This window comes from Gopherus evgoodei, chromosome 11, assembly GCF_007399415.2.
Source record: "Gopherus evgoodei ecotype Sinaloan lineage chromosome 11, rGopEvg1_v1.p, whole genome shotgun sequence".
Lineage (NCBI taxonomy): Eukaryota > Metazoa > Chordata > Testudines > Testudinidae > Gopherus > Gopherus evgoodei.
In genome coordinates, this window is record NC_044332.1 from 46570486 (window position 1) to 46583796 (window position 13311).

Below are 13311 nucleotides of genomic sequence, written 5' to 3' on the forward strand. Positions count from 1 at the left end.
CAGATCAGGATCTGTCCTTAAAAAATTACACTGCCTGTCAAATTTCAGTGATTATTACATTCAAATGGATCAATTACAGATGATGTTCTTGCTCATCTTGGAAAGATGCTTGCTCACAGTCGTATTTGTGTGAAGATTTTAGGAGAATATTATCTTATTGCTAATCACAGTATTGTTGGAACCACTAATGGAATACCAGGAATCAGAGTGAAGCTAATGACTTTGTCAAATATCAGTTTTCCAAGGAAAATTATAATGATGAACATAGGTCAAAACTTTTAAATCCCTACTAAGGGATATGTATGTAAAAGGACAATGAATTTCAGAAGCGCTAAGCAATCATACCTCCTGTTGAATTCAGTTAAGAGTTGTGGTCAGCATCTCTGAAATTCAGGCCTCTTGAATTAGGTCTGTCATCATGGACCTGGGTGCCTGACATCAGTTACTCAAGATGGAAAGCCTTGGCAATAAAGATTTGGAGATGTGTTTGATGATAGAATGTGAATCACCAATGAGTATGATCAAGTTAAAAACAAAGGACTTGTTTCCATAAACATCATTTTTAATGCAAAATCAAAATGCCATTGTGAAGACCCCAAAATAATAATAGCTATATATTTACACACAAATGTTTAATAAGTGATTCTCTCTATTGTAACCAAACCAAAAAGCTTCAAGAACCCCTGACATTTAGGAAGCGAATGTGACCTTGTGTTCTCCAGTAAGCATTGTTGCTGATGGAGTAGCTTGCTGGTGGCATTTGGTACTGAATACCTCCACAATGTGATGCTGTGTGTTTATGTTCAAAGCATTTCCAATGAATAAAAATCAGGGCACCACAAGAAAGTGGCAACTTACCTGAGAAGTCTTTTGGAACAAGTTCACATGATAAGCTATGAGAAGACACATTTCATCTGTGCCATAAATAGCCTTACTAAAATAAAAAATGCTTCATGTGTTTGGTGAGCAAAAGAAACAATCTGCAGGATTTTTGATTACTGGAACTATTGGTGAAAGAAAAAAAGACACTATGCAGATTTCTTTGACTTACATAAACTTTCTTTCTTTTTCTCCCTTCTTAGGGTCCACCTTCATTTGCAACACCCACATAATCCCAGTGAAAAATCAAGAAGGCGTAGCTATGATGTTTATTATTAACTTTGAGTATGTAACAGATGATGAGAATGCTGAGTCTCTCGAGAAGTTCAACCCAATATTGCCAGCCAGACTTGTAAACCGTAAGTGGGGGGCGAGCGGAGGAGGGAAGGGGAGAGAAAGCTATCATATAGCACTGTTATTTTCATTGCAGAACAGTTTCATCCAAGTTATAATTTCAGATGTTATGACTTAAAAATATATCAATGGAGATAATTTCAAAGAGAATTTGCTACTCTTAACAATACTCACCGCTTGTATAACTGTGGTATAATTTTAACGTATATAAATTTTTAGTTACAGGTTTCCACTACAAATGTGTCAATTTTGACTTATTGCTAAAATAGTGTATTTCGGTTTTTGACACATTTCAGCGAAAAGTGATAAAAAATATGAACTAAAGTTGAAAAACAAATGCAACCAAAACCACAATGTTATCCCCCAAATATCCTACTTCTATTAAGAGTTGTTACCTTACCATAAACTAGGCAAATGTAAACTAAACCCCAGGGAACACTTCCTAATTAGACTTGAGTGTGTAATGGGAAAAAAAGATCCATTCGTATTAGTTCAAATCTTTAAGGGCTTGATTTTGTGCCCAATGAAGTTGATGGCAACTCACCTGTTGATTTTGGTGGTACAAGGATAAAACCCTACATTAATTTACATTGGCCATTCTCACATGCCTTTTGTGTTTTCATTTGCAAACATTTGAATTTTATGGAAATATTCATGGAAAGTTAATTTAATAGCTGAATGCACAAATATTCCCAGAAATTAAATTTTAAATTTATGTGTACAAATATTCAAATCAGAAGTCCTGCATGCTCATCTAACCAGGAGATTAAAACAATCCATAAAGTAAAACATTTTAAAGATGTACATCAAATACATGTGAGAAATCATGAACCACTTGCAGATTGCCTGTGAAAACAAAAAAAAAAGGTTAAATTCATCAATGAATAAAATTATTCATTGGGAATCATTTGCTTATTCCTAACTGTGAGGACTATTAGACTGTGAAATAGCTGTGCAAAGGAGGCAATGGAAGCCCCATTGCTTGACACATTTAAAACCAGACTTCAAGGCAATAGGAGATACACTGTAGAGAGCAAATTTGCTCAGATAGAAAGATGCAATGGATAATCTAATAGGTTTTTAGTCTCTCTGACTCCTAGGAGTCCATGCATATTGTTAGTTCAAACCTTTATAGGCTAATAAATCAGAGTCCCAATCAGTTCCACAGTTAGGGTTCATATATGGCAACTCAATGTATTGCTGAAACAACAATGGGCTATATGCATAATAACATGTTTTACTTTACAACAGTTTAAATGTATTCTTCTGGCAGAGTATTTCAGCCTGAACCAGAGTTGGATAAATAAGTGTAGTTGCTATTCCTCAGGGAAAGTGTGTTGAGTGACTGAAAAGGAGGGTTCTAGTAAAGTAACAACAAAACTGTCTGTTTTTGCTACTCAATTATTGTATTTTGGAGCGCTCTATGCTCCCCTTTCCAAATGGAAATGCACCCCAGGGTACCTGGGGGCAGAGATAGCTCAGGGGTTTGAGCATTGGCCTGCTAAACTTAGGGTTGTGAGTTCAATCCTTGAGGGGGCCCATCTAGGGAACTGGGGTAAAAATCTGTCTGGGGATTGGTCCTGCTTTGAGCAAGGAGTTGGACTAGATGACCTTCTGAGGCCCCTTCTACCCCCGATATTCTATGATCCTCTACTCATAGGTCAGAAGGGACCAATATGATCATCTAGTCTGACCTCCTGCACAAGGCAGGCCACAGAACCCCACCCATCCACTTTTATAAAAACCCCTAACCCAGGACCGAGTTATTGAAATCCTCAAAATTGGTTTGAAGACCTCAAGCTGCAGAGAATCCACCAGCAAGGAGGAGCCACAGTTCCCCCACCATCCTCCTTCAATATCACCAGCCTGGTGCATGCAGGTCAGATATCCCTCAGGAAAGATAATAAAGACACAGCACATCTGAAGCCCTACTTGGTGTTCCCTATTGCCCCCTTGTTATACCCACTCCTTGATCCAGCAATATGGATACTCCACCACAGCAGTGATCCTGCAACCCCTCTGACTAGGGAACACACAATATGTAATAAAGAGTGCTGCTGCTCAGAAGCATAGGCCACCAGTTATACCTTTTCCAGAGTGGAATATGCTGCAATAGAATGATTGCTCCTTATTCTTCTTCCTTCTATCAAGGCCACTGCCCTATGAAACTGAGGTAATGGGTGTAGCAGGGATCCAGCAGCTTGGGAGTTCGAGGGAACTTCTCCTCTCCACATAGAAGAGCTGGTCAGAAATTTTCCAGTGGAATGTTTCTCTATTGGAAAATACTGATTCATCAAAAGTGAAATTTCATGAAAAATGAAAATAAAAGTTTTGGTAAGGTCAGAATATTTCATGTCATCAGTTTTAAAATTTCATTTCAAAATGACTTCCTTTTTTCAATTTATATTATAAAATGATATGGAAAATGAAAAAATTGAAATTCAAATGACATATATTGAAATACTTTGAATTCTGTTTGTTCCTTTCTGGAGCAGAAGAAATTTTGAAATTGCACAACTTTCCCAACACAAAAAAAAATCTGGTTCTGGTAGAGCTCTATCGTGTAGCTTTCATGGCCCATTTTCTGCAGAACTTGCATACATTTGCTCACCTTCACTTCATACAGTCATTCCCCAAAGACTTCCCTCTAACACATTCAGCTCTTACTGACAGATTTCCCAGAGCAGATCTGTGCTAGTGCCTGCTCTTAGTGAACCAGAACATGTTCTGGCAGTGAGCATTATCATTGTCCTCAAAGTCTGGTTGGTCCATTAACACTTGGAAAATTGCCTTTAGCTTTACACTTAATGCGATAAAGGGACTTGGAACCTCAGCCCTGTGACTGACAAATAACCTACCCAACTCTTTCTGGATAGAAGGCAAAGAGGGGCCGGAACATCATTGCAAGTGCCCAAGGGAGAGCTCCCCCAGTCTAAGCACAGCATAGGAGTGGCTAAGTGGTCCTATGCTGCTTCCTCACCCCTGCAAACCACAGTGCAGGGAATTAGAGGGACTGTAGTGCACAGCACTACAGCAATTCTGGATTGCTCCTGATTAAAGCTACCTTTGAACCCTCCCCCTAGGCTGTGGCCTCTGTGCTGCACCTCTTGGAAAGCCAGCCCCGAACCTCACCCATTTTCTGCCATGCATTATGTTGTGGTTAAAAAGTACAGAAAGCATGACATAGCTATAGTACCTGCAAGTCATTTCAAAAGAGATTTCAATCCCCCTTTGGTGAGATGCACCCTGAAATAATATGATCCTTAAGATTTGAGGAAGAACGTTTTGTGGGTAATACAATAATTGGATGTAAGTGCACAGAATGGACTAAATTCTTCCCTCTGTTACACTTGTATAACCCCACTGAAATCAATAGTGCTGCTTGCCTATTATTGTGGAGAGATTATTGTCCATCATTTAAAACTAGCAGAATGCCTATAATGGGGCCTGCTTATAATATTTTGCAAATTATTTACAATATTTATGAAAAATATTTCCTTTACTCTTCCTCCTTTTAAATACAATCAGTCCAAGCTGTATTTTTCGTTTTTATTTATTTATTTATTTGATATAGTACATTTCAACAGAAGGTTATACTTTTCTAGAAATATTGCCATTAAAATCCCATCAGGAGGTACAGCAATAGTGATATAAATTATGTCTGCTAGCCTCCAATACTATTCTGCATCCATTTTATGCAGGGTATGGCTTTAGGTGTTTGGAATATTCTTTGCTTTATTATTAGTTTTTAATTGCAATTTTATATTATCAGAATAAAACAGGATGGTTGAATTTTCCCCAGTGTGGCCATAAAGGTAACATTGGTTGGAGGGGGTGGGGAGTGGATAGAGTGGTAGTAAGAAAAGGAATGTCCTTTCCCCTCCCCCCAAGATTTCTGGCCATCAGTTCCTGTTATCTGTCTGTAATACATCAGCATGTATACTTGGAAGTGCACCTGTAGTCTCATGTACATTCTGTGTGCTTCAGAATGCCAACACCCATTTACCTGAATTGCACTTGTCCCCAGACCCTGCTGCGCTGCTGCTGGTGCCACTCCAATCCTGAATTAATAGGAGCCAAATTCATGTGTGGGAAGCCCCTATCTTGTCAGTCCTTGTCTTAAAACTGTAACAAAGGGGTAGATTGTGAGGGGACCCCCATCACTGTGAATCAAGGGGGCCATCCCTAGCTGGTCTTATTGTCATGTATACCCACACAGCCTCCAAAGGGCAGATTCCAGACTCACCACACCTCCTGTAAAATAATGGTTCACCCTAGCCTCCTTGATCCATCTTTGACCTCCTCAAGATTATTACCACCGATTGCCCCTCCCAGTGTATAACCATCAATTCCAAAACCCTTCCAAAAGAGTCCCTACAGGACCCAGGTACTAGTTTGCTGATTCAAAAAGCTCCAAAAAATGCTACCAGAAAAGTTGTCTGAACAATCCCACCTCTTGTCGACAATGACATAAGGGCTCTAGGATCCACACCAGATCCCTAAGCATATTAACAGTGATGAGGCGACATGCATCCTCCTTAGGGTCATTGCTTCAAAACTACCCCACTGGAAACCTCCGAACTAAAAGCCTACTACAAGGATCTGGGTAACCATTCAGCCTACTGACAAACTCGTGGGCCAAAAGGAGAGTGGAAATGGTAGATGGCACCATTTGCCAGGTTACTAACAAAACCATGTAGTGCAGCAACCATTCCTTTATAATGGGCCATACTGTCGACAGGCCCTCCCATTCCTGAAATTGCACAAAATCACTAACATTTCTCTCATAGCTCTGCAATGTTCATGGAGCCACTGATCTTTGTGCTATAGTGACAGCCGACATCTGCCAAGGTTCCACAGTGCTAGCAGCATCCATTCAGGTTCCTTGCTGGCTCCTGGTGCCAGCTCGTGAAATCTGTCCATCTGACAATGAGACAATGCATCTGCTATGCCATTGTCAATTCCAGGCACATGTCTGGGAGAGAAACAGATGTTAAAGCCTACACATTGTAGTACAAATGCCCTCACCAGACTCATAACACTGTGTGATCTGAAGGATCACTGCCATGATATCACACCAGAAACACAGCCTTTTATTAGCAAACTCCATTCCCCAAATGACCAATGCAATCAAAATGGGGGAAAAATCCAGAAATGTTATATCCTGCACTACCCATTTTTTAATCCAGGTAGAGGGCCATTGCTGGGTGTGCCACCTGCCTTGGTAAAATGCCCCAAAACCTATACTTCCCAAAGCATCCAAATGGAGCTCTAAGTCAACCTCAGGCATCCATTCCTCCCTCTACAATCCATTAAAATGGCTCAGCACCCCTCCCCTTCTCCCTCCCCCGCCCCCAATCATCCTTCATCTCTCTAGTAAGTCTTATAAAATGGTGAGGTTGAGTTATGCCTCTGGTGACCTCTGCAAGCCAGGAACAGAATGCCCATCCCCAGTGCTACCACTCAGCAGGCAAAAATAAGATGCCCAACAATAGATTGCAGCTCAGAGAGTGGAACTTTTCCTCTTTTAATCAAGTCCTGTAGTTCCTGAAGCTTCTTCTGAGGGAGTCACCATATACCCACCAGTGTGTCTAGCTCAATCCCCAGATAGGTCAGTTTAAGGTTCATCCGTTTTTAACTCCACTAGGACTATCTTCAATCTTTCAGCCAGGGCCTGAAAGGTGTCTTATCAGGCTAACACACTGGTCCGAATTCGCCCTGCCTGTGATCAATAAGTCATCTAAGTAATGCACTACCTGCCATAAACCAGTTTCCCACATCACTGCCCGGTGAAGCACTGTGTTAAATTTCTCAAATGCTGAACAGGATATTGTGCATCCTGCTGGCAAAGCGTTGTCATAATAAAATTGTTCTTTGAAAAAGAAATATAAAAGGTTGAAGTCAGAAGGATGCACTGGCAGCAGTCAAAATGCAGACTGAATATCACACTTGCCCATCAGTGCCCCTCAGCCACAAGACCTAACCAGGCACCTAGCCTCATCAGAGGAGGAACAGCACATAAGAACAAAATACTGAGTCTATGCCATTGTTCGATGAGCTATCGTGTGGATATGACAGGTGGTAAATTAAGCGATATTCACCCAGCACTTTCTTAGGGACCAAGCCTAGGCGAGAAGCCAGCCAGTTCTATAGAGGTATGTGAATGAATGACCCTCATGCCCTATTCTTTTTTAATTCTTCTGTAATATTTTTCTATACAGTATGACCCATTCCCACAAAGGACTTCAAACTTTTGTACATCATATGATTTCTTTCCCTCTAACAGAGTTCCCAAACCCCACTGTTAACCCAAATATGCCCCATTTGTCTTGCCAAAATACTATCAAAGGAGCACTATTAACACTTCCAGCATAACTGGACATGGTGCTCTTGTCCAGCCCACCACTTTCAGCTTACCCCCTATCCCCTTCCTGTGCCTTTGCCCCCATACCCTGCTTCCACCCGCATGGGTCTGCAGGCGGCACCTGACTTAACCACCATTCTCTTTCCCCACTGTGGTCTTCCCTGACTGCTGTGGCTGTGTGGACTCCCAAGCACATTTCACAATGCTTAAATTTGTGAATGCTACAAAAGCACCTGCTTTCATTAAATGCCCAGCAAATATCAGTACAAGCCTCAGGCCTCTGGCAGGCTTGATGCAGAATGAACAGGCCACTGTCAGTGTGGAAACCAGGCCCCCATGGTGTCATCCACTCTAACCACAGTGTACAATGTTATATTTCCCACCAGATTCCAGTTTTTGCTGCTGCCCTCCAGCTAAACAGTGAAACCAAGCCATGCCCCCAAACATATTATATGCCCGCCTGGTTGTATTTGAACAATGCTGGGCTTCTGTCTGGGTAAGCCTCTGCATTAACACTTGCATAGATCAGGAGGACAGCTTCCCAGTTTTCCCATATTCTAGCTTCCCTTGGACATCTCAATTGCCTGCTTGCTTTCCCCAGCTTACTCTCTGTCAGTACCTCCCTGTGCAACAGTAATAATATGTCAACAATGTCACCTCTCTAAAAATGTATCTTTAGTGGTATTGAGGAGCAGAACTCCCATCGGGGGTCAGCCACCCCATTCACGATTGACCATTGGGGCACCCTCAATGCCTTATTGCCTTCAGCCACTCCTGGGGTGGCAATTCTACCCTATGAGTTCACATTCCGTATCAGTGGCTGAGATGTAGGGTGCTCATAAATCCCTCCATCAAGGGCTCGTACCCCCTCGTGAGGAGGCTGCCCCACCTGACTATCACCTGTCTCCCAAACTCAAGCTCATGCTGGGTTTCCATTATTACCACTTCTGGTCCCTTCACCCAGGGAAGCTCTCTGCTGCTGCAACAACTGAAAATTAGTTTGCAACAGCTGTGTAATGCCTTTAGCTTCTGTAGAAGGTGTGTGTACCCAAGACATCCCAGACACAGCTCCATTCCTGACCCCAGATCCCTGTGTAGCCTTTTGGCTAGTTCCACTACCCCATCCTCTCCTGCCCCTCCCCATAGTTCCCCCAAGATGAAAAGTTGGCAAGTTCTCTGAACCCTACCGAGGTCCACCCTATAGAGACCCGATGCAGCATTGGATGGAAGGGACTCACTTTCAAACCTTGCCTCTACAACCTCCATCTGGCACTGGTCACACTCACCCCAGCCAGCTGTGTCACTCCCATTGCAATCCAATTGTTCAAATTGCAGGGGACTGGACTCGATGACCTCTCGAGGTCCCTTCCAGTCCTAAAGTCTATGAATCTATGAAATGTCCTGGCTCTGGACAACCCCCTGCACTTTGTAAGCATTGTAGTGCAATGGCAACAATTCTGAAAGTAACTACCTTGATGCCTCCAACGAAGTGGGTATTCGCTCACACAGGGCCGGCGCTTCCATTTAGGTGACCTAGGTGGTCGCCTAGGGCACTAGGATTTGGGAGGGCGGCATTTTGCCTGTGGCGGCAATTCAGCGGCGGGGGGTCCTTCCGCGCTCTGGGTCGGCGGCGGCAATTCTGCGGCGGGTCCTTCACTCGCTCCGGGACCCGCCGCCGAAGTGCCTCGAAGACTGGGAGCGCGGAAGGACCTCCGCCTAGGGCGCCAAAAACCCTGGCGCTGCTCCTGCACTCACAAAAGCTCATGCTCCAATAAGTCTGTTAGTCTATAAGGTGCTGCAGGACTTTTTGCTACCTTGATTGCTTTTCCTCATTCTCTTGGCTCTGCCACCGCCAAACACAGCTATTACACCACTGGGTGTGGGCGCTTCCCAGGAGCCATGTCATTTGGTAAACTGACAGACCACCCTGGGATTCACCAGCCCTGGTCCTGGGTTCAGCCCCTTACTCATGTGGTGAGGATCCCACCCCCAGTCTTCCACCTAGATTCCCACCCCATCCCGAGCTGGGTTTGGAACTCCCACCCCCATCTGTTCTAATACACCTGCTATGGCTGGCTGGAAGGAGGAGCATCTCCCCTTTCTCCAGTTCTCCTTACTCTACTATGGCACTGCACCAATGGGTTTGAAACTCCCTCCCCTTCCTCTTCTGCTACTAAACAACCACCTCTGCATCTGTGGGCTGGAACTGGGGGCTCTTCCCTCACTTCTCCCTGGTCCGCTACAGCTGCCAGTTGAGTTTGAAACTCCATCCTCCTCCTTTCTGTTACCAAATGCCTGTGGGCTATTCTAAGGAGCAAAAATGTGGGAGGAAAGATTACTTTAACCATCTTTATGTTCCCACAATCCTGGATGCAGCCAGGGACTAGATATACACATGGCTGCTCTAATTAATGCCTGGATGCTCACAGTCTCAATGGCAATTCTGGCAGCCAGAGATTGCCAGAGCATAGGGTTGCCCAGCTGTGACCCACTTTCCTTTGATCACACCTGCTACATGGTTGGGCCTAGGAGGTGTAGAAGCCACTACACCACCCAAGAATTCCCCCTAAACAGAAAGAATTCTTAGGAACCAGGTAGGTCCGTTTGCTGAAGCTGCACAAAGCCACCAGATGGATGTGGTTGATGAGAACAGGCACAGAGCTGAAGAAAAGAAAACCTGGGACCTTAAAATTTAGAAGAAACAGATGAGGAAGGAGTAGGAGAAAAGAAGGTAAAGAGCAAAGAAAACTAAATAAGGGAGAAGACTAAGAAAGAGAATGAAAAGCATAATGAAGTAGGACTATAATCAATTATATTGCCTTGTTAATTTTGGATACTCTTAAGCTCTTTCCTATTAGTTAAAGTGGTAGGCCATTTCTCAATACAAATACCTAATTTAAAGTTCAGTCATGCCCAAACATTGGAAGTGCACGGCAAATTCTCTGAGAGCAAGCTATTTTTTCAACAAATAACCCTACATAGAAGGTATAGCACCAGACACAAACCGATGAGTTATGTTAATTGGAACACACAAGAAATATACATTAATGGGAAACTGGGTGCGTGGGGGAATAGATAGGATTAATATTTACTAGAGAGAAGTACCAGCATCTTAAGAGGCTCCTTTTAAGTGTAAGTTTCCTTAAACTGAATTTTCTTGTATTAGAATGTCTTTTTATACGCACAAGGAAATATAGATGGCCCAGTCAGACTGCAGGAAGGCAGAGCTAATAAGTGAATGGGAAACAAAGGGAACACAGTTCTTTGCCAGGTCCCAGGAAACAAGACAATTCATCCATACTGTCACTCATCCTCTGATGCCTAAGTAAGACTTGCCATAAAATATATCAAATGCAATTTTGGAAATTCCTTCCCTTTACCTGAAAGCAATTATACTCCCAACTGCCTCCAATAGCTTTGTAGGTGATTGGTGTAAACTGTACTGCCACCAAATGTTAAAACATCTAAACAGTATTTTGTCTGTACCTTCTAAGGTTCTCTTAACACAGTGTTGCACACAGTTGAGATCTAATATATTAAAAGAAAAATACACTGTTTTATGCTGCGGAGATTGTACATTGCTTTCAGGTACTCCGCTGCAAAGAAAACAGGATCTGTAAGATCTTCAACTTTTATGAAAGATCCATTGAAGGCACTCTGCACACTGCAAGATTGAGCCGATATCTAATCACTATCCTATTGTGATTAGATAGAAAAATTAAAGGTTTACAGAATATATGTTGGCAGATGTTTCATAATAGATTGCTAGCTTATTGCGGGAAGGACCCCCTCTTTCTTTTGTGTCTGTATAATAGTTAGCACAATTGGACCCTAATTGTGACTGGGGGCTAGAGTAATAAAACAATAAAATAAAATAAAATAATAATAATAATAATTGATTATTAATAATAAAAATATTAAAATGGGTGGACTGAGGTTAGATGAACATAGCTCAGTCTTTTAAAAGGATTGTCCTCAGAAGCATAACAACATAAGACTGGCCCTACTGGGTCAGACCAAAGGTCCATCTAGCCCATTATCCTGTCTTCTGACAGTGGCCAGTGTCAGGTGCCCCAGAGGAAATGAACAGAACAAATAATCAAGTGATCCAGCCCCTGTCACTCATTCCCAGCTTCTGGCAGATGGAGCCTAGGGACACCATTCCTGTCCATCCTGGCTAATAGCCATTGATGGATCTATCCTCCATGAATTTATCTAGTTCTTTTTTGAACCCTGTTATGGTCTTGGCATTCACAACATCCTCTGGCAAGGAGTTCCACAGGTTGACTGTGCATTGTGTGAAGAAATACTTCCTTTTATTTGTTTTAAACCTGATGCCTATTAATTTCATTTGGTGACTTCTAGTTCTTGTGTTATGAGAAGTAGTAAACAACACTTCCTTATCTACTTTCTTTACACCAGTCATGATTTTATAGACCTCAATCATATCACTCCTTAGCCATCTCTTTTCTAAGCTGAAAAGTTCCAGTCTTATTAATCTCTCCTCATATGGAAGCCGTTCCATACCTCAGATAATTTTTGTTGCCCTTTTCTGAACCTTTTTCAATTCCAATATATCTTTTTTGAGATGGGGTGACCACATCTGCACACAGTAATCAAAGTGTGGGTGTATCATGGATTTATATAGAGACAACATGATATTTTCTGTCCTATTATCTATCCCTTTCTTAATCATTCCCAGCATTCTGTTTGCTTTTTTGACTGGTGCTGCACATTGAGTGGATGTTTTCAGAGAACTATCCACAGTGACTCCAAGATCTCTTTCTTGAGTGGTAACAGCTAATTTAGACCCCCAATGTGCATTACTTTGCATTTATCAACATTAAATTTCATCTGCAATTTTGTTGCCCACTCGCCCAGTTTTAAGAAATTCTTTTGTAGCTCTTTGCAGTCTGCCTGGGTCTTAACTATCTCTAGTAATTTTTTATCATCTGCAGATTTTGCCATCTCACTGTTTACTCCTTTTTCCAGATCATTTATGAATATGTTGACTAGGACTGGTCCCAGAACAGACCCCTGGGGGACACCACTATTTGCCTCTCTCCATTCTGAAAACTGACCATTTAGCATGTGGCAGTCAATAGCTTCTAGCACATATGCAGGAACAAATTCAGCAACCAGCATTGTGAAAAATAAGGATACTAGCAGCACAATCGCAGTGAAAGAATCCTTTCAACTTAGTATGTTTTCTTTATTTGTCCTTGTAAATACTCATCACCAGTTCCCTTTGTTAGAATGACCAGTGGTTATACTGTGGGCATGCTGAATTTTGGAACCTTACATGTACCATATTAGTACATAACTTGCAGTGTTTTGCAGATGGGCACTGTAGTGGGACATTCTCCACTCTGTTGTCTATAAGACTACTTGTGTTTTCTACCAAGTTTTTTGTTCAAGAACGCCTGTACACTAATAAATCAAGGCAGCCTTTGTTTGTATATAATTCTTTCCGGCTGTGCAAACGTTTAACACATACAGTTTTGCTTCTTAACCTTCTAATCAGCTTAGACAACTCACTGCTGTATACTTCAGAGATGAGGAAGTTTTTTTCTCCAAACACTTATTATACTGCTGGGTGTAACCCTCTTTTCTGGGGGGTCCTTCTCTTTTGAAATATGTATATATCTTCAATCTTAGGGAAGCAATCTGATTTTTCTCTAGGCGGTCTGCTCAATCATTCCTTTTATTAACCT

General features: G+C 42.1%; 1 protein-coding gene across 1 annotated transcript in view; it reads left to right on the top strand.

Annotated features, from left to right (window-relative positions):
• KCNH7 (potassium voltage-gated channel subfamily H member 7) overlaps positions 1 to 13311 on the top strand; it is a 353127-nt gene that overhangs the window by 182014 nt on the left and 157802 nt on the right. Inside the window, exon 3 of the mRNA XM_030580821.1 lies at positions 1083 to 1238. Within this exon, the coding sequence (XP_030436681.1) occupies positions 1083 to 1238 (156 nt within the window). The remainder of the gene's footprint in view (positions 1 to 1082; positions 1239 to 13311) is intronic.